Below are 20,888 nucleotides of genomic sequence, written 5' to 3' on the forward strand. Positions count from 1 at the left end.
AACGTACTGTTTATAGGATAGTTATCTAGAGCAAGATGAATATTTCAAGATAGGGTTTCCATAATATCACTTTGGCACTGAGTAGTGCTGGTCAGTTTCTATTGCATTAAGTATTGAAAACTGAAAAGAAAATCCTACATTCAGGTAATTGACCTTATATCCTTCAATCCAATGGAAAACATTACAAGATTGAACTATCATGACATTCCTATGGCTTGTTTTTATTCCATAAGTCTCAGGTTGTAGGGGTCTGGCACTTGCCCAGATTATTTTGTTTCAGAAGTTTGAGATCCTTCTGTTGTTAAGACTTCTACTTGGAATGGGTTTCAATCAGTTCTAAGTTTAAAAGGCCTCTCAGCTAGTATTAGGATATGTGACACAGAAAATCTCTGCCGCCGCATATGTTGGTCCCCTACTTTATGCAAGGAAATGGGAATATTTAGATCAATTTAATGCAGTTTTGTTTGACTTTAAGGGAGTGGGCATGGCAGTACACACCTATATTCTCACTGAAAGTGCTCATTGACCATCCAAAAACTTTGGATTTTAGATAACAAAAGTTGTCTTATCCTCAGAATTGACTGTATCTCGGGTCTTCTTTTTCTACATCACAAAATAAACCTAGGTTGGTCTTTATAAAGACAATGACAGATTCTGCAGTGAAAAATTGGCTCTCATAAAGGCACCTCAGCCCTATATGGTACTTAGATGAATCTGACCTAGACAATTATCTTACTCTTCATTTGGAATTGGACTTTGTGCTAAACAAGAGGGGCAGGGAACACTTATTTAGTTGCAGTAGATCTTGTTCAGGATAAAAACAAGCTCTCTGGCTATGTTTTACACGCAGCTAAATTTTTCCACTGGAAAGAACATTAATCAAAGATCTTATTTAGTGCACTGTTTTTCTATGCATATCATTTCATGTGTAGGAGGAAAAAAACAGAAGATTGTCATCATTGTTATCAACTTTGGTTTATTTCAAGCTTGTGCCAAAATATATTCCAGATAATGCTTCAGATCATTGTTGCACAATAAACCCTAATGCCATTTCTGTCATTCCAAAAGCTGCCAGAACTCTGGAAGTCAAGTGGTCCAGCCCCTTAACCCAGGAATACAGGTAGAGTCCACATGATAGGTGATGAGAGGGGCAATAATTGAACTGCTCTGGCCCCTCGTTTTGTCCTGGTAAGTAGGGTATGATCTTAGGATTAAGATGTAGCTAATGAATATTATGAATATTAATCAGTGAAAACATTAGAGTGACAAGTTCTCTTTGTTCCTTTAGCTCTTTGAAAGTTCATCTATCTCACTGGCAGTGCTGCTACTTCATCTTTCAGCTCTAGCAGCCTTCAGGGATCCACCCACACTTAACCCTAGGGCAAATGCCAGTTTAAGTCTTCATTTTTCAAGAATTTCCTTAAGGGGAAGAACAACAGAAACCCAAGGTGCAAGTTCTTCCCTAATTTTAGATTAGGTAAAACATGAGAATAAATTAGCTGATGGACAGCAGGCAAGAAGTTGGGGAACGGTAGTGGGTAACAGTCAGACCCAGGGGGCAGAACACTACCTAAACCAGTCTTGCTTGGTTTTCTGATCTTAGCAGGGTCTATGGAAAAAAAGCCTTGATTTTTTTTCCCCTCTTAAATAGTATTCCTGAAGTCACAAAGGCCATTGAAATGTGATTATTCTCCTAAAATTACTTCCAGTTCTTGCAGATCCTTCTGGAAAGCTGAATCCTAGAGAAACAAACAGAACAAATCTAGTACTCAAAATCTGCACCAATCTTTTCTCAAACCACCCGTACCTGAGGGGTCCTTTGCTTCCCTCCTGAGCTCTTAGCTGTAGTCTTTTTCCTACTTTCCCAGATAGCCTGGAGCCCATGAAATCTGTCTCCTCCCCTAGGTAAGATGTACACAGAACACAGAAGAGATTCCATGTAGAGGATAAACTCTCATCCCAGGGAAATAAGACCTCAAAGGAAGATTTTCTTTATTGAAAAGGTCACATGATGACACAGTGGTAGAATTCAGTATTTTAAAAACTCTTTAAAAAGTATTACCTCATTAGTAACATCTGGCAACTCCAAGGCCAGCTTCATCCACCTTTTAGCTTCAGTGTTTTTTCCTAGTTCTCTATAGCACTGAGAAGAGACAACAATAAAAACCTGACAAACACCACCAGGAGATAGGAAGAACAAAAATATCTATGCTTTCAAGAGTTCCCAGAAGGGTTGGGAATGTGGTAAGGTGCCTGGGTTTGGTCACCAGCACCAGAAATATCATCTACATAAATGTGTTTTCATCTAGGTTGAAATGAGTTTACCTTGGAAATATACACCCTTCCTGCTTTGGAAAATCCTGGCTGTAGTTCTTCAACCTAGAGAGGGAAGGCATTTCATTAAGAAGTTCTAAAATTCAAGTCAGGCAAAAGTTTATTAAGTAGACATTTCCAGGCCCCAACCAAGAGACTGATTCAGTGGTTCTAGCCAGGTAATTCTTTTTTCCTATACAACAGGCAGACAACTTTCCCCTGTAGAAACCCTTCCCATTAAGGGTCTCAGTAATGTCTTTAGGAAAAATAAGGTTACCCTGGCTCTGGGGCTGCTACCTATCTATCTCCCCTCATACCTTCAAGAAGCTTTGTAGGGCATCCTGCACAGTTGCACTGAGAGGACTTTCAAATAAGGCTGTAGCAGTTTTTTTTTCTAGCCAGCCTAAGTGAGAGACCTGCCATCAAAAGATCAAGATGTAAATAAAAGGTTTAAGAAAAACCTTTAAGAGTAGTGAATAATCTGATCTAAAACCAAACAGCCATCAATAACATGAGCATTGAAGAAATGGAACCCACCAGACCAAGATGATGAAGCTGAGGACTAACCCTGGTAGAGATCAGTGTCAAAGCACGTTTAGGACCATTATGACAGCCCTGACATAGCTTACCTGGTAGCACCACCTGCCAAGAAGAAAGTGAGCCATGGGGTTTTCTGGCTGGAGAGCAATGGCTTTGTCCACATGCTCCTGAAGGAAAAATACAAATATAAAACATCAAATCAAAGAGAAGAGCAGCAAGGCACTGAGGTTGTAAGAAAGCCCTTCTAAGGGAGCTGGGTATGAATAGGCAATCCAGAATAGACCAGCCTAAGGGAAGAAGCTTATCCTCACCTTGAAACTAAAGCCACTTTGGATGCGCCTCTGGATGCCCTCATGCTCAGCCAACTGACCACAAAGCACTGCATACCTAAGGGGGGAAGCAGCAGCAAGCTCAAGGACACAAGGACTAGGTACTATCACTGCAAGGATCAGTGCCCCACCCATAGCCTAGTTGTGTTATCCTCTATCCCTCCATGTTCAAATAGAGCTAAAAGTATGATTTTCATTTTATTAATTCCCTCTCCAAGACCTGCAATTCCAGTTAGTATTTAATACACAGTGGTAGGCTTACAGTTCTCCAGAGTGTTATAGGCATTAAAAAGCTTGGCCCATCACATTAAATCTCTTCACATTTAGGAATATTTAGGGAAGCTGGAAGTGGTGTCACATGCATGTAATCCTAGCAACTCAAGCTGAGGCAGGAGGATTGCAAGTTCAAGTGCAGCCTCAGCAACTTAGCAAGAACCTGTCTCAAGGGGTTGGGGATGGGCTGGGGCTATAGTTCATGGTAGAGCACTTGCCTCGCATGTGTGAGGCACTGGGTTTGATCCTCAGCACCACATAAAAAATAATAACAAAGATTTTTTTTAAAAAAAGGGTTGGGGATGTAGCTCAGTGGTAGAGCACCACTGGGTTCAATCCCCAGTACGAAAAGTAAATATACATATTTAGGCAAGGTCTCGATACACATCTCTAAAATCTCCTCATATAGTACAAACATAGCTAATCGTAAAAACTTGAAAAACCAGAAGACTAGAGGTGTAGTAGAACATTTGCCTAGCATGTGCAAGGCCCTAAGTTCCATCCCCAGCACTGCAAACAAAAAAGTAGAGAAGTGGGAGTACACATAAGTCAGCAGAAAACTAAATGACTTAAGTAGCTTGTTAATTGTCTCCTAAGCAAACACTAAAGGTAGGTCTTGGCCTTCGGAGTACACAGATATATCATCAGAATTTGGGAAACTATGCTCTCAGAATGGCCAAATTGGGTAAATAAAGGTATTGAGTCTCCAACTACACCTAAAAAGTAAATATTTAAAAAAAAAAAAAACAAGGCCAAGCCTGGTACATGGTGCACACCAGTAATCCCAGCTACTCAGGAGGCTGAAGCAGGAAGACCAAAAGCTGAAGGGCAACCTCAGCAATTTCAGACCCTCTCTCAAAAAGACTAGACTTAAAAAAAAAGACTAGACTTGTAGCTAAGTGGTAGAGCACCCCTCAGTTCAATCCCTAGTACTTAGCGGGGCTGGGGGGTGGTTCTACGTTATCCACCCCAGCATTGTTTCTAGAAGCAAAATTGACATGCATTGAGTGCCTAACCAGGCCTTAGTTGCTTCATTTACTAAATACCTGGGGTTATCTGTATCAGACACTTCCAGAGGTTCATATCCATTGTTAATCAAAACAGCTGTTCCTCAGAGCCAGTTTTCATCCTTGGGATCCTAGACCAGGAAAGCAATGACACCCTGGAGAGTTACCTGGTCTCCAAGAACCCTTGCAGAGGAGGTTTCAGCAACAGAGAAGCACAGCCTCTCAGCTCACAATCTGAGGGCAGAGGCTTAGAAAGCAATGGAATAGTGAGAGAGGGAAAAAATATTTTCACTAAAACTCAGATGCTAAAATCAGGATTTTGGACATGGGTAGGTTTGACTAATAAGTTGGTAGAGTTTTGCTCACAAAAGACCACAAAAAGGGCTGATGTGTTTTGGGCTTTTTGTTTTGTGGTGCTGGGGATCAAACTTGGGGCCTCATGCTAAGTAAGCACTCTACCACTAAGTGACATCCCCAGCCCAGTAAGCTAATAATTGACCTCTCGGCTTCTTTGGCTTTGCTTAGTTTTTCTCATGCAAAGAAGCCAAGGTCCACCACCAGCCAGGGATCACAGCTAGAGGAAAGAAGAGTTTATGCAGGACAAGGGAGCAGCAAATTGCTCCAGTCTCCCTGAGGAGACAAGAACCCACAAGTTTTTATGGCTAGGGTCACTTTTACAAAGATACCCATTTCTTCTAGCCACAACAGGAAAAAAAGCTTGCTCTCCCAACTTGCCTCAGCCACAGAGCATCTCCCAAAGAAAATCTATGGTCCCTGGCTGGGATAGGGTTAGCATGTAGAAATGCAGAGTAGAGCTCCCCATCCTGGATCCTCTGGCCAGGACAGAGAAAAGAAAGGTCTCTGTTCTGGCTCTTGCTGGCTCTTGTCAGAACCCTGCAGGGTGTTATTACCACTGGTGACATTCAGCACTCTCATTCCCCTTCTCCAGAGCAGCCTTTGCTTCTTCCTTTCCTGAAAGATAAAGGTAAATCTAGAATTGACATGGGCTCCCTTGTACACTTCCCTGGGAAGTGCTGTGGGAAAAATGAGTACTTTAGTTCTCACTAATACCTATACAATTGGGACTTACATGGAAATAGTTTGTGAAAAAGCTGTATATGGGTTCTCAAGGATGATTCCTCTTCACCTTGGAGAGGTGACCCATATCTGTCATCAGTGGCAAATGTATAAAATTTGATAAAATCCTCAAAAGGATCCACCACCTGCCCTAGTGCTGGGGATTGAACCCAAGACTTTCTGTTATGCTAGGGAAATACTCCACCAATGAGCTATACCCTCAGCCCAAAGCCACAACTCTTATAGGAGTCAACCGACTTCTGCATAGTTTTACCAAGTTTTCTAGGAACCAGACTAACAAAGACATCAAAGTCCAAACACATGAAAGCTTCTAATGAGGGTCCCTTAAAGTATTAAAGAAGATGGAGTCCATAGACCTCCAGATGAGGATCGTTACAACCATACACTGGAAAAAAGACATTGCAAAAAGGGATTTTTCCTTTGATCAAAATGGAACAAAAGTAATATATTGAGGTTGTCAGTTGGCTAATCTGTACTGTTTGCTCATATTTTAGTAATTTTTAAGGCAACTGATGCTATAAAAGTCTCTTAACTCTCTTTTTCCAAACATAAAGGCAATGTGACCCCACCAGTGAGGGACATTATCTTTTAGGGTTTCTATCTCCTTCAAAACACTGTGTCACTAGGAAAAATAATAGTGAATATGTGACAGCCAAATTCTTACCAAGCTGGATAGTGGGATGGACAAATCATAGCCGAAGAGCCACAGAATGCCTTCCTTCTAGAGATAGAATAACTTGGGACCCAGTAAATCCCAAGTTTTCAATTTTGCCAGTATTTCAGTGACATCAATACAAGTACATTAAAAGAAGTTGGAAGCTGAGTGCAGTGTGGTGCATGCCTGTGATCCCAGCGGCTGGGGAGGCTGAGGCAGAAGGATCACAAGTTCAAAGCTAGCAAAAGGCAGTAAGCAACTCAGTGAGACCCTGTCTCTAAATAAAATACAAATGCTGTGGATGTGGCTCAGTGGTCCAGTGCTCCTTAGTTCAATTCCTGGTGCCAAAATAAATAAATAAATAAAAGCTGGAAGTCATAATCTAGAGTTTGTAAATTACAAATTTACATCGTTACAATTTTACAAATTACATTGTTACAATTTTATTTTAGTTTAGCTATACATTATATACTATATTTTTTTATAGGTCTTCCACATCTGCGACAATGGGACAAAATGGACTTGACCCAATAAGGATAATTCTAAAAGACTACAATTCCAGAGCAAGACCTTCAAAGACATTCCATAGTCATCTAACCTCCAGTAGGAATAGACTTGTCCAGGAGTGCTAAACACAAAAACCAAACTAAACAAGTGCTGGCTGTGGATACTACTGTGACCACTGCTCACCCCCCGTCTTCATGATTCATGCTGGCTGTTAGCACTAATAAGAAACAGTTTGCCCTTCGGCTTTCTAAGAAACACAATGGCAGTTCACAAGAACAGGAATCTTACAAAATGGAGCAAAAAGGGAAAAGAAAGTGGTTGGTCCATTTTCTAAGAAAAATAGGTATGATATGAAAATACCTGCTGTGTTCAATATAAGAAATAATGGCTACTCAGGAGGATTGCATGTTCAAGGCTAGCACTGGCAACTTAGTGAGGCCCTGTCTCAAGGTAAATAAAAAGGACTAGGGATGTAGCTCCATGGTAGAGCACCCCTGTATCCAATTCCCAGTATCCATCCCCAAAAAAATGGTTACAAAGATTTAAGGAAACAAAATTGCATCTAATAACCTCAAGGGTTGTATGTTTAAAGTTAGCCTTGTTGATCTATAAAATGGTAAGATTGCATAGAAAATTCAAACTAATTTCTGAGAATATTCAGACATACACTTCCTAACTTCTAGGGCATGGATCCCATGACAGAATGTTTCATGGCCACAAATGGCAGACCATTATTGAAGCTCATGATGATGTAAGAATACCAACAGTAGAGCTAGGTATGTGCTTAGTGATAGAGTGCTTGCCTAGCATCCACAAGTACCTAGGTTCAATCCCCAGTACCTTAAAAAAAAAAAAAAAAGTTATTTCCTTGTTTATTCTATGTTGGTTTTACTTAAAAATGTGATTATTAGATTTCGAAGACCTCTTATGCTCAGCACCAGTAAGTAGGTCTACCAAATCTAGATGGAAATCATAACTTTCGAAGTACAAATGACTTGAAAGATGAAGCCAATAAACTGATTCTATACAGCATTGGAAAGAAGCAAGGTTTTCCAATCTCCTTTTCATGATATCATTTGTTAGTTTAAAAAAAGCTAAAGAAATTAAGTTTGAGTTGAAAAACTGATAGGACTTCATAGAGAAGGCAGCAGCTCTGGAAAAGGTATGGAGGGTGAGACAGGTGCTAAAGATGACTGAGCTGATGGATGTGAACCACCACTCCCAGAATCTTTCTAAAATTCAGACTTTTCATAGTAACAAGTAAAAAGTCCCATTTGGGGATGGGTTGGGTGAGAAATTATCAGAGGAAAAGAAAAAGTTGTTGATACCAAGATATCAAAAAAAAAAAAAAAAAATCAGCCCAAAAGCTGATCAGAATCCTCACCTGAAATTTAGGAGGGGCAGCAGATGCTTTTGAAGAAAAAAAAAAAAAAAGTAAAAGCAACTTCTCTTAACTTCCAGGGACCTTTGAGAGTCTGTATCAACTCTAAGTTTCTCCATCAATAGAATTCTAATAATATTTAGAATGATGACCTTGAAGTATTGTCAGATTCACATTTTCAAAGGTTCAGTAACATTTGGGCTGGGTTTATGGCTCAGTGGGAGAATATTTGTCTAGCACGTGCAAGGCCATGGGTTTAATCCTCAGCACCACATAAAAATAAATAAAATACAGGTATTGTGTCAAACTACAAAAAAATAAATAAATATTAAAAGAAAAAAGATTCAGTAACATTTGTAGGGTTGTCTTAAGTGGGAAAAATGACAAATCCATATTAGTCAGTCACCTTATAATGAACTGGATCATATACCTGGAAGCCCATTTAGGTGCCGGACATAGGGTGTGTGGCAAGGTAGGGTTAGGGATAGTCTCACTTTTTTTTTTTTTTTTTTTGCAGTATTGGGGATTGAACCCAGGAGCACTCTACCATGGAGCTACATCCTCAGCCTGTTTTTTAATATATTATTTAGAGACAGAGTCTTTGCTAAATTGCTTAGGGCTTCAATAAGTTTCTGAGGCTAGCTTTGAACTTGCAGTCGTCCTCTCCTGCCTCAGCCTCCCAAGTTGCTGGGATCACAGGCATGTGCCACCATGCCTGCCCTCCTCAGCACTCTGTTTTGAGACAGGGTCTCCTTAAGTTGATTGATTGGACTGACCTTAAATTTGTGATCCTCCTGCCTCAGCCTCCCAAGTAGCTGGGGTTATTGGCATGTACCATCATACCTAGCTCACATCAGTCTTGTTTAAAGAGTCCACCCTCATGACAAACAAGGACAAGCCCGGAGTCTGGCACAGGTCTGATATACCCTATCCTCCACAGTACTTAGACAACAGATTTGCTAAGTGGATATCAGGGATTTCTACACTAGCAGTAAACTCCCAAACTGCTTCTTAAGTGTTCACCATATATACTCATATTCTCAGAACACCTGCCACATAGACAGTATAACTAAAACCAGATTCCTAAACAGCAACCAGAAACCTTGAGTTCTACCTCCTTTCCAGTTAAGAAAGGAGGCTTTGCCAAGCATGGTGGCGCACATATATAATCCCAGCAACTCAAGAGGCTGAAGCAGGGGCTGGGGTTGTAGCTCAGTGGTAGAGCACTTGCCTAGCGTGTGTGGGGTACTGGGTTCAATTCTTAGCACCACATAATAAGTAAATAAATAAAATAAAGGTCCATCAACAACTAAATATTTAAAGGGGGGGGGGGGTGAGGCAGGAGGACTATAAGCTCAAGACTTAGCAAGACCCTGTCTCAAAAACTGAAAAGGGCAAGGGATGTAGCTCAGTGGTAGGCATCCCTGGGTTCAATCCCCAGTATCACAAAAAAAGGGTAAAGGCTTTGCTTCTCTTATGCTTGAGGAGTAAGAACAAAGACTAATGCTAACATGATACAACTACCCTTAAAATCATGTGCTCCTGTGTCAATTACTATGACATGCAAAGAGGTAAACCGCTGTATGTCAAAAAACAAGAGTCCCAGAAAACCCGAGTTTATCCCCTAGTGAGTAAGCCACAACTCATAGCCAACATCCGGTGGTTCCCCTGAGTAGATGAACCACCTGTACCTCCACAATCAGTCACTTTCCCACTAGGAACCTCTCAGCACCTACCATTTAGGGCATATGACTTCTTCTCATTCACCTCCTCAGTGAGCTCACACATGTCACTGTAGGCCCGGGCCAGGCGCCAAAGAAAGTCCTGTCGGCTTCCATACTGTGAAACAAACAGGAATGCGACACCACATCCTCAGTTTAATTTTCAAAGATAGTGTGTTACAGTCACTAACATGAGGCCAACTGCTATGCAGTCTTCCCACTCCATAGACCTCCCAGGTTCAGAACTGATGACGCATCTCTAGCTGATACCTTGCATAATCACAGGGAAGGGCACCCTGGCCTTATACTGCTAGGGGAAAGGTCAAATCCAAGAAGATACAGAGGGACACAGCAAGAGGAATCTTGCTGACACGAAAAAAAGTGTGAAGGTGCCCAAGAAAAGAGCGCTTGAGTGCTCTACACACTTGTTACTTGTGATAGAAACTTCAAGTTAGAGCAGACAGATTGAGTTCTACCTCAAGGAAAATAAGAGGAGGGGTACCCATTCCAGTCCTTTCCCCATTTCCCCCTACAGAGAGAGTAAGAGCTTATTTTGAATCCATAGGAGGCAGAGAACTATACTTCTCTTCCTCAGCAGGAAGAAAGCTCTGGGGCAGATAGTACCCCGGCTGGGCCTTCTTGGAAAATGATGTGCAACCTGGGGAGCACAGGCAGAACTAGCCATCTCATTCCCATGTTCCTTCCCATGTTATCTTGCAGGGTCAGTCACCATATGGGCCTTTCTTCATTCCCTATGGGTCAAGAGATAAGGGAGGGAGAAGAGGGGAAGCAGACAAGCAGTTGGAGCCTCACCGCGAGCTTGTTGTTGAGCAGCAGCTGGAAGCCCTCACGCTTATTCTGCTCACTGCCCTGGTGTAGCTCGTCAGCCTGCTGCAGGAGGGGCAGCACATCCTCATGACCCAGAGAGACTTCAGCCTCTAAGACACCAGATGCTGGACCTGAAGCTGCTTCCACCTCCAGCTCCAGAGAATCCTTTCTTCCCATCTTTACAGTTTCACAGCTCACTTCATCTTCCCCTTCATCCTCACTCTCCTTGTCAGAGTCTCTCTCATAGTCAGACTCAGCATTGGCTGTTGTATAACTGGCAGAGAAATATAAATAACAGGGTCAACTCAGCTGATTATTCCATTCAAATCCCTAGGGTCTAATCCTTCAGCCATAAAGAGGCTCTAGCATTGTTGTACAGTGTACCAAATAAGAATCATGTCCATCCCTTAATGGTAGAATTAGTCTTCAAGAAAAAGCTTCCTATGGGAACTGTGGACTAGGAAAATTATCAGGGAGAGTTAGAGTATTGAAGTGGGGGCCCTGTGCTGGTCAGGGCCAATATCAGAATGCTTTTTGAAGACCACCAAACCTGCCAGAAAACGAAAAGGGAAAAAGCTCAGAAAAGTATGTAAAAAGTGCTTGCCAGTAAATCTCTTAGTACAGAGAAACAAAGTCATTTTTCTTCTTTTAAAGTGCTTCAGTAAACACACACACACACACACACACACGTGTGTTCATGTTTTGTTTGTGCATACGTGCAGTACTAGGGACTGAACCCAGGAGTTCTCTACAACTCAGCTACAGCCATTTTTATTTCCAGGTGGGGTCTTGCTAAAATGCCAAGGCTGGCCTCAAACTTTTAGTCCTCCTGCCTCAGCCTCTGGAATGGCTGGCTTTTTAAAAAAAAAATAAAATAGTGTTTTAAAATAAGCAGCAGGGGCTGGGGTTGTGCTCAGCAGTAGAGAGCGCTCACCTAGCACATACGAGGCCTTGGGTTCGAACCTCAGCACCACATAAAAATAAATAAATAAAACAAAGGTATTGTGTGCATGTACAACTAAAAAAATTTTAAAAATAAATAAAATAAGCAGCAGACTGGAGTGTGGCTCAGTGGTAAGCACTTGCCTACCATACCTTGTGAGGCCCTGGGTTTGGTCCCAGCACTGAATGGGGGGAGGTGGGAAATACATACATGCACATACCTACACACTCACACCTTAAAGATATACGTGGAGCTGATCTCCTGAGGTGGAGTGATCACAGTCTAAGGATTTGCTAATCATCTTTGTTTTATCAGTCAAAAGCACCTGCCAGAACCAACATGGGTGGGTGCCAGCTTCTGAAGCAACAGGCAGTCACACATCCTTGTTTTCCCCCCTCCCACCCTATACTGGGGATTGAACCCAGTGGTGCTCTACCACTGAGCTACATACCCAGGCCACCTCCCAGAGCCCCCCCCCCCCTTTTTTTTTTTTTGAGATGGTAGTCTCGCGTTGCCCAGGCTGGCCTTGAACTTGCCATCCTTCTATTGTAGCCTTCTGAATAGCTGGTATTACAGGCATGGACCACCACACGTGGCCGATATTCTTTGTTAATTAAACCTGTACCACTGACCCAAGTCAACAACCAAACCTGTAATAACAGGAGAAGCCCTTGGGAACTTGAGGGAGTAGTTGAGTGGTAGAGGCCACTTTGCATCTGAAAGAAGGAGAGAAAATGCAAACTACACCCTAGGGAGCTCCAACCCTGATGTATCCACTGAAGAAGCAGCTAAGTTTCTCTTGGATCTCTCTCCATCAGGAGCTGATTAACTGCCAATTAAATCAAACATGAACTAGACAGGGGAGAAGGTAGGACTTCCAGGGGCCAGAAGAAGATACAAGAGAGCCCTTGAGTCTGAGTGAAGGGAAAACAGATTCTATACTGAAACACAGGAAGATCCTAGTGTCCTTTGCAGGTAAACCTTCCTACTTCCTGGAGTAAAAGGTAAGGATAGTCTCTCTATGGTTGGTGCAAAACTAAAGGAGGAGAGATGAAGGAGACAAAGTAAATACAAAATAGCCTGAAGTTGGGTTAAATGTTGAACACAAAAGTAGTCTTCCTCATCTAGAAAGTCAGAGACTACAAGAGTACAGGCAGGCTCCAGAAGGTACCAAGTGAGCAAACAGATCTGGTGTGCTAGTCTAAGCATGCAAATTTCCTCTTTATAGAGGAGTCTATCTGGGGGGGGTGGGGGGGGTGGGGGTGGGGGGGCCAAAAACATCCACTATAAGAACTTGAATTTTAAATCTCCCTAACCTCACCTTTCTTTTCAAGAGATTATCCAAGTATCTTTTGCTAGCAATTTGCAGTAAAACCTTTAGAAATTAAAGGGACAAGGAAAAATGATATCCAATTTCACAACTAACCTAGGTAGTGCCAAAAGACCAGAGAGGGGCAACCAAGAGAAACTCCCAGCTAAGCTCTAATGCTTGGACAATAACTTGACTTGGAAGAGAAAATCAAACCAGAGTCTACTCTGCCTAGCTAGATTCAAAGGCAAATGAGCAAGTGGTTTATTTGGAGTGAGAGCTTATATCTAGAGAGGGGAAGACCATATTCTGGACTAGACTAAGGACTGCCTCAGACACTTTAATTCAAAATAGGAGTCTCATCCTCCAGCACATCCAGGGAGGGAACACTGTTCTCACCCTGCTAAAGCTAACCAGAAGGAAGAGCCTGCAGTACTGCTATCCCCTTGAGGCCTAAAGGCAGAGCTCACACAGCCAAGGAGAAGCAAAGGTCAGCAGGGGCTTGCCACCACAAGAGTGACAGCTGGTACAGTCCTGTGAGGCAGGGAGGATCTGAGGAGGCTGGCATGGGGAGGACTTTGTGCCTTACCCCACTTCAAGGAGTTCAGCCTTACCAACCTGAAGCCCCACTGCCTGGAATCAGCCCACAGGTTTCCAGGGCCTGAGATTTATCACATGCAGGGACACTACATTTGCACCATTCCCTCACCTTACACCTGCTGCACTACCAATCTAGCCCTTATGGGTGGCCCTTTTCTTTAATATACCTTCAGGCTTGAGTTGCTAGGCACAAGCAGGACCTTTGAAAAGGCCCTTTGGACATGTTGTTTCCACAGTGGACAGGAGACCAAGCTACCCTCTATTCCTTAAGGAGAGCCCACTAGTCAGAAATAGAGTACTGAGTTACACATGTACCCTCCTGGCAATTAAGTTTCCTTCAATTCCTAAACCCCACTAGAGGGGCTGAGCCTGGGCATTCAGAGATGACTAGGCATGACCCCTGACCCTGAGAGGGAGAGAAGACAAGACCCAAATAAATGATGTTATAAATGCCCAAGGAGGAGTGAAGGTGAAGGTGAGGTTGCCGGCAACCTGCTTGGCTGGAATACCTGGAAAGCCTGGCTATAGGAGCTGATGTTTTAAGGCACGTTGGATTCTGCCAGGGAAGGAACTCAAACTGTAGTACAATGCCATGGAAACAAGTTCACAAAACTGCACAGGGATTGTGCCTCTGCCAATCAGTCTGTCTCCTGAAAGCTCAAAGTTGTTATATATTTGGAAGAAAGAACACCACTTTCATTGTAACACAGTAGCCCATCAGATCTCATTCTTTCACCCCTCAAAGAAGTTCTCTCCTTCCCAAGGCCCACATGCCAAAAGCCATGTCAGAGTTTGTGGACTCTTCCCAGAATATTCCCCCTTGACCTATATGGCACCTTCCATGACAAAAAAGAATTATTCACCATGGCCGCTGCCCCAGATAGCAGCCTGCTAAGCCAGAGTCTTGCACCATTAATGGCTTTCATGTGCCACAGGACTGGTCATGGGACTCAACCTGCTGGAACTATAATTAAGAAAGCCGCCCATCCTTTTGGTGGCTGAAAGCCCTACCTTGCTCCTTGTGACCTTCGAAGTTCCAGTGAGTACCCACAAGTTATGTACCCTAGTAAACCACTCTGGCTCTAACTCAGCCCAGAAGTTATATCTATATCTATCTATCTATCTATCTATCTATATATATATATATATATATATATATATATTTTTTTTTTTTTTTTTTTTTTTTTTTTTTAACTCATGAAGGGCCTGGAGTTCCACATCCTGATTCCTGATTTTGGACAAAGTTGTGACTTCTCCTTCCATGCTTCCCTCTTAGAAAATCCAAACATCAATTACCCATCCACACGTGACCTTCTCCCTTGGGTTGTACAGAAATGCTCATTAGGTCTCAGTGTCCCCTATCAACTACTTCATCCTTCTCTTTCTTTGCCATTTGGATGTGTCAAATATTCATTTCATTTTTGCTCTCTCCTCTTAACAGCCTTTGGAAGCATTTCACAGCCCAGAGCTATTAGGTAAATTGAATAGAAAACAACCACTTTTGCTACCCTTGAGAATACAGAAAATTGGGATCAGACAACCCAGGAAACAGTCATCATGAATGAAGGACTATAGCTAATGCATTAAGACTTCAATTGTTTTAGCTGGGGGTAGCACTCATGAGGCCTGGATTCAACCTCCAGCACCAAAAAATTTTAAAAGACTTCACTTATTTCAAAAGGCACATGAACAGTGATCAAATCCAGCATTGTGACCAATGGCAGTGATATGGAAAAAGAATGATTTTCTTAGAAACTCAAATGGGTGCACACATAGCTCAGTGGAGGGGGGCTTACCTAGCACACATGAGGCCCTGAGTTTGATCCCCAGCATCACAAAAGAAAAGGAAAAGACAGGAAAAAATATCCCAAACAACTAAACAAGTTACTTGAGTAAGTTGTGCAAAACTACCACTGTGCTTCCAGCCTTCCCTGGCTAGAAGTGGGCAAATGAACCGCGGCGATTCCACTTCACAGTGTAGCCTATGGTCAGACCTGAGAAATTAGGAGTTACCTCCCCACTGTGAAGAGGAAAAGGAGCTTGAGCAAGGCTCATGGAATCTCTGAGAGAGAGGGTGCAAACTTTGTGCTTAGAGACCTCTGCTTACCTTGCTCGGCCACTCAAGGAAAGGAACAAAGTCAGGAAACAATAGTTATAAAATTCTTGTGATAATACAGAAAAATGCCCAAATTAATAAAAAATATAACTGTAAAAAATATAACTGAGAAAAATAACAAATAGAAATAAAACCACTGTTAACATTTCCATTCTTCTGAATGACAAACTGGATGGGATATTTGTTTCAACTGTTTGGTTTCAATTATTCACACCCTTACCTTGTTCCAAAAATTTAGAGTGGCTTGGTTTGAATTTTACTTTGACAAATAATACTTTTACAAAACCACCTGGTTACAGCCACAATTGCCTCCAGGAGAGACTCACCCTCCTTCACTCTCAGCATCTGTGAATGCAGCTCCAGAGGAGGCTGTGAAGTAGACAGAGCTGGAACCAGTAGAGTCACTCCGCTCCCGGGCAAATGGGAACCTCCGTCGCCGAACTGCTCTCTGATTCTCCTCCATGTGGGATCTGCAAGGCAGAGTCCATTTCAGAGGGACCATTAGATACAGCCTTTTTTCCCTCACTCCTCCTCACTAAATGGCCCAAAGCAGAGAAAATCCTGGGTTTCCACCCTAAGAGCAAGAAAGGCAGCACCCTACATGGCAGACTAGGTTGGACAGAATGAAGAATGTCAGCTGCTACAATGGATCATGAGGAGCCAGAAGCAACCAGCTTGTGCAAGGTAAGAAACCCAATGCACAGCTTCCCCACTAAATTAGGTTAGAAACTATAGAACTGGCTCCTTCTTAAAGATGGCCAGCAACGGCCAGAATGCTACAGCTGAAAAATTTTTAGGGGCAAGGAAAAATTGAAGGGTAAGAGAAACAAAGCAAGAGAGGAGGCTGTATTACTCACCGGACCTCCCCAACAATCTCCCCAGCAAGCCCTTGAAGGCTGCTCCTCAACAACTCCACCTCCCGCCGTAGTGCCACAAGACTGGTCAGCACAAAGTCCAGGCGGTCCAGCACCTTCTCCTGCCCTTCCTGTGGAAGGCTGGGTAACACCGCAGCATCTCCAGCTTCACCTGGGACAGCTCGCAACAGCATTGCTGAAGGAAGGGGGTAACCAGGAGACAGACACACATGGGATGTGGTGAGGAAAAGATCTCACACCTAGAATTTTGAACCACTTGCTTCTTATTGGAGTTCAATATACAGAGACGATCTTGAGGCTCAGATAGCTTACAATCACAGCTAAGTGTTAATAACAAGTCCCAAGTAACTACTCAGAAAGAAACTAAGTTCCTAGTCTCTACAAAAAAATGCCCTGTACTCCAAGAACCTTCCACACCAGGGCCCTTCAGCAAAGCCGTGCACAGCAGATAATGTGAAATGCTTACAAGGATGCAAGACCTAGGAGGCAGGACAGCTGCCCTATTAGAGTAAAAGAAAGGTCTTTAACTGACCTTATAGTGCCAAATACCAGGCAATCAATACCAACTAACAGCAAAATTAACATTGGGCTCACCCAAATTCTGATCTCTCATTTCACAAAGAATAGTAAAGTACACTTCTCTTCATTTAGTATTGTCAGAGAGGAAAAAAAGAAAGGGGGAAGTCAGTTACCAAGAAAAGTTACACTGGAAAAAGCCCATACAAACTCCATCAGAAAAACACCATTACCAAGCCCCAACTACCCAACCCTGACTTGAGCTCTGGGTGAATTCCAACAGTGAAATGCTAGCCATTGAAGAGCCACTTAAGTCAATTGGGCTAAACAGGAAAGAAATGAGGAAGACAGAATCCACAGAATAGGAAAGCTGAAATCACTTCTTCAAGGAAATCTAGTAACAATGTAAACCAAACTATAATACATACCCCACAGGGTTCAAGAATGTAGAGCAAGAAATACCTCTGAGATTGTGGTCACTTTCCCAGCCTCAGTAGTAAGACAGACTACTACTAAGAAACTACAAACAAATTAAGAAAACCAAAGGAAAGACAAATGCACCCAGCATGTCACATTACCACTGTGTTATGAAATGCTAACAATCAATTGCAATCTAAGGTAGTAACTTTTTTTGTTTGTTTTTTGGGATTGAACCCAGGGATGCTTAACCACCAGCCACATCCCCCAGGCCTTTTTATGTTTTATTTTGAGACAAAGCCTTGCTAAGTTGATGAGGCTGGCTTTGAAATCAAAAAACTCCTGCCTCAGCCTCCCAAGCTGTTGGGATTGCACTATGCACCACTGCACCCAGATAAGGTATAACTCTTGAAACACTCCTCCAAAACAGCTTTCTAAACCATCTGATTTTGTATGCCAGAGAAAACATTCTTTTCCAATTAACACAAGGTGAGAGGATCTAAATGATCCTACATCACACAAATCGGGGGAGTAGTTTGAACCAGCCCTATATCCTTTGCTCAAAGGAATGAAGGTGAAAGTTTTACAAATTTCAGCTGCTGGCTTCCAGCCATATTCAGTTTCAATTGCATGAGCATGCTCCCAGCCCAGGCTGCAATAGTAAGGTGGAAAGTACTCTGGACCAGGTGACTAGGCCCAACCTTGCCACTTATACTCTGACAACCTCTGGGGAGTTACACAATCTCTCTGAATCTTTATTTCTTCATAAGAAGACTAAAAAGCTTGAATTAGTCTCCAAGTTCCCTTCAGGTTCTAATATGTAATTTAATATATGAACTCTGACTTTTAATTTCTACAAGATTAGTTATTCCTTTTGCCTTGTTTTGAACTCTTATTACACACCTCACCCAAAACTAAGAAATTGCCTTTAATACATACAGCATTACTGTAGCCAGAACTAAAACCGAAAGCTAAATGATCTTTTCACAATATACTTTCCTGGAATTATAGAGGAAAGAGTACAGAAAAGGAGATACCTTTTGTTTTCAATAAGTTTTCCAAAAAAAAAAATTAAACCCTCAGGCAACCTCCTCCGCTGCCTGTCCCACAAGTTCTGTCAAAGGCAGCTCGTACCTAGGCCTATCAGTCAACAGGCTGACCTCCGTTTCAGGCTCCTTACCCTGGCGTCCAGGCTCTGAAGTCTGAGCGCAGTCCAGGGAGTTGGGCAGGATCTGGCTCCCGCCATGGCGCTGGGTCCGTTTCCATCGCTGCCTGTAAAGGATGCACAGGAATCCAAGGCCGGCGGCGGAGCCAAGCAACAGTGCCAGCCCCGCGCGGGCGCCACCCAAGGCCCCCAGTCTAGACATGCTGCACCTGCAACCCGCGTAAAACCCGGGAGCGAGCGGGCGGAGAGGAAGAGATTCGTGAGCCTGGTCCACCCACCCGCAAAGCCGACCCGACAGATATCCCTTTACTCTAGGCTGCTGACTACCCTCACAACAATCCCGACCCTAAGGTTCCGCCAGCTCCCTGGCCCTGGCTATCGCGCCCCTCTCCCAGCCTGGCCGTAGCCTTCCTTCCAACACGCTCCCTGACCCTGATCAGAGTCTGGCTTCTGAGTCTTTGACCCCCACCTCGGCCCACCACACTGCAGACAAACTCGTTACCCTGGCCTCCTCAAGTCCCCTAAGCCACTCGCGCCCGGCAGGAAATAACTCAGACCCTTACCCAGCCTCCAGCCACCATGGCAGCAGCAGCAGCCGCCGCGGCCTCACGCTGTCAATGATCGTGACGTCATTAAATTGCGCCGTCAGCTCACCGCAGACAGGCGCACAGCGATGACCCTACCCGCCTCCGAAGGTCCAGTGGCGGTCAGAGGGGCGGGGTCAGAGAGCGGGGAGGGGCGGGGAAAGGGGCCGAGACCCCAGAGAAAACTGGGAGATTTTAGGGCCAGATCTCTTTCCAGAACCCCACCGTCTGGCCATCTAGGATTTCATTTCCCACAAATCACATCAGTTTATCTGCTGCTCCCGGTATTTGCCACGCTTTCTACCTTCGCTTCTACCTGCAAAAGACGACCTCTCTACCTAGAAAACGCCACTCCCCAGCTTTTGTTTACGGTGTCTTAGCGCAGACTTACTTTCATTTAGGCTTAACAGTTTATGGGCTTCCTACTCAGACCGTGTACTAAATTCTAGACAATAGCGCCTTTGGCAGATCAAATTAGAATAGGTAGACTGCTGGTTATCCATGAGAAGTCCCCCAGTCCCTGGGGCCAGCTTCTGCCAGCTAATGCTTAAATTCACATCATAGAACTGGCTCAATGGTGTTGCGCTTAGCATGCACAAAGCTTGGGGTTAAAGCCCCAGCATTCCACCCTCACCGACAAAACAAAGAAACAAAATTCAAATTATAGCTGCATATACAACACTAAAAAGTCGTTCTTGCCGGACGCGGTAGCGCACGCCTGTAATCCCAGCTGCTTGGAGGCTGAGGCTGGAGGATGGCAAGTTCAAAGCCAGCCTCAGCAATGATGAGTTGCTAAGCAACTCAGTGAGACTCTGTCTCAAAATAAAATAAAAAATACGACTGCTTATGTGGCTCAGTGGTCGAGAGCCCCTGAGGTCAATCCCTGATACCAAAACAAGCAAACAAAAAACAGTCGTTCTTACATTAACGGGGACAGGATTATAAACTTTTTCCACTTCCAGAATGGATAGAATCTTTTATCTGATGATAGAATCTAATGGATTGTTGTTGTTGTTGTTTGGTTTTTGCTACTGGGGATTGAACCCAGAGACACTTTACCCTAAAAGCCACATCCCCAGACCTTTTTATTTTTTATTTTTGAGACAAATTCTAAGTTGCTGAGCCTGGCCTTGAATTTATCCTTCTGCCTCAGTCTCCCCAGCACCCAGCTGATTATTGTTCTAAAACATTGGGGTTTTTTAATGCTTATTACTTTTTTAATATTTATTTTTAGTTGTAGTTGGATACAATATCTTTAGTTAATTTATTTATTTTTATGTGGTGCTGAGGATTGAACCCAGGGCCTCACCATGCTAGGGGAGCACTCTACCACTGAGCCACAAACCCAGCCCAAAACATTATTGTTTTTAAACATCTGGGTGAGGCTGAAATTTGAATTGACCTATGAATTTGTTCACATGCCATTTCAAGTTTTGTTGTTTTTTCTATGTTGGTAAGTTTTTCATCCCTGGATTCTTTTATAAGTTCATTTTACTCTTGGATGTTTACTCTTGCAACTTCCTGTAATTTTAGAAACTAAAAAGGATTTTATGGACTGTGATTTCAGTTTTATTGTTATCAAGAATTTCTTGCCAGTGGTGATGGAGCACTCCTGTAATCCCAGCTGCTCTAGTGGCTGAGGCAGGAGGATCCCAAGTTCAAAGCCAGCCTCAGCAATTTAGTGAAACTCTCAGAAATTTAGTTAGACCTT

The 20,888-nt window shown here is 43.2% G+C and overlaps 1 protein-coding gene across 1 annotated transcript; it reads right to left on the reverse strand.

Moving 5' to 3' along the window:
* Nucleotides 1-956: 956 nt before the first annotated feature.
* On the reverse strand, nt 957-19,249 carry Rmdn3 (regulator of microtubule dynamics 3). The gene is made up of 13 exons (XM_027925998.2): nt 19,157-19,249; nt 18,609-18,802; nt 16,478-16,670; nt 15,947-16,090; nt 10,638-10,926; nt 9,840-9,942; nt 5,374-5,434; nt 3,165-3,240; nt 2,943-3,020; nt 2,631-2,729; nt 2,326-2,379; nt 2,063-2,143; nt 957-1,739 (listed from the first exon to the last, which is right to left on the reverse strand). The coding sequence occupies exons 2-13, from the start codon at nt 18,793-18,795 to the stop codon at nt 1,686-1,688; spliced, it is 1,419 nt and encodes a 472-aa protein (XP_027781799.1). The 5' UTR covers nt 18,796-18,802; nt 19,157-19,249; the 3' UTR covers nt 957-1,685.
* Nucleotides 19,250-20,888: the final 1,639 nt, after the last annotated feature.

Source organism: Marmota flaviventris, chromosome 2, assembly GCF_047511675.1.
Source record: "Marmota flaviventris isolate mMarFla1 chromosome 2, mMarFla1.hap1, whole genome shotgun sequence".
NCBI lineage: Eukaryota > Metazoa > Chordata > Mammalia > Rodentia > Sciuridae > Marmota > Marmota flaviventris.

What these genes read in the sequence shown, in the direction of transcription:
- Rmdn3 (XM_027925998.2), bottom strand. Translation starts at nt 18,795, where the DNA reads ATGTCTAGACTGGGGGCCTTGGGTGGCGCCCGCGCGGGGCTGGCACTG. An exon ending in GAAGTCATATGCCCTAAATG is followed by an intron (nt 5,435 to 9,839) that starts GTAGGTGCTGAG and finishes TTTATCTTTCAG; the next exon opens with GAAAGGAAGAAGCAAAGGCT. An exon ending in TTGGCAGGTGGTGCTACCAG is followed by an intron (nt 2,730 to 2,942) that starts GTAAGCTATGTC and finishes TTTTGATGGCAG; the next exon opens with GTCTCTCACTTAGGCTGGCT.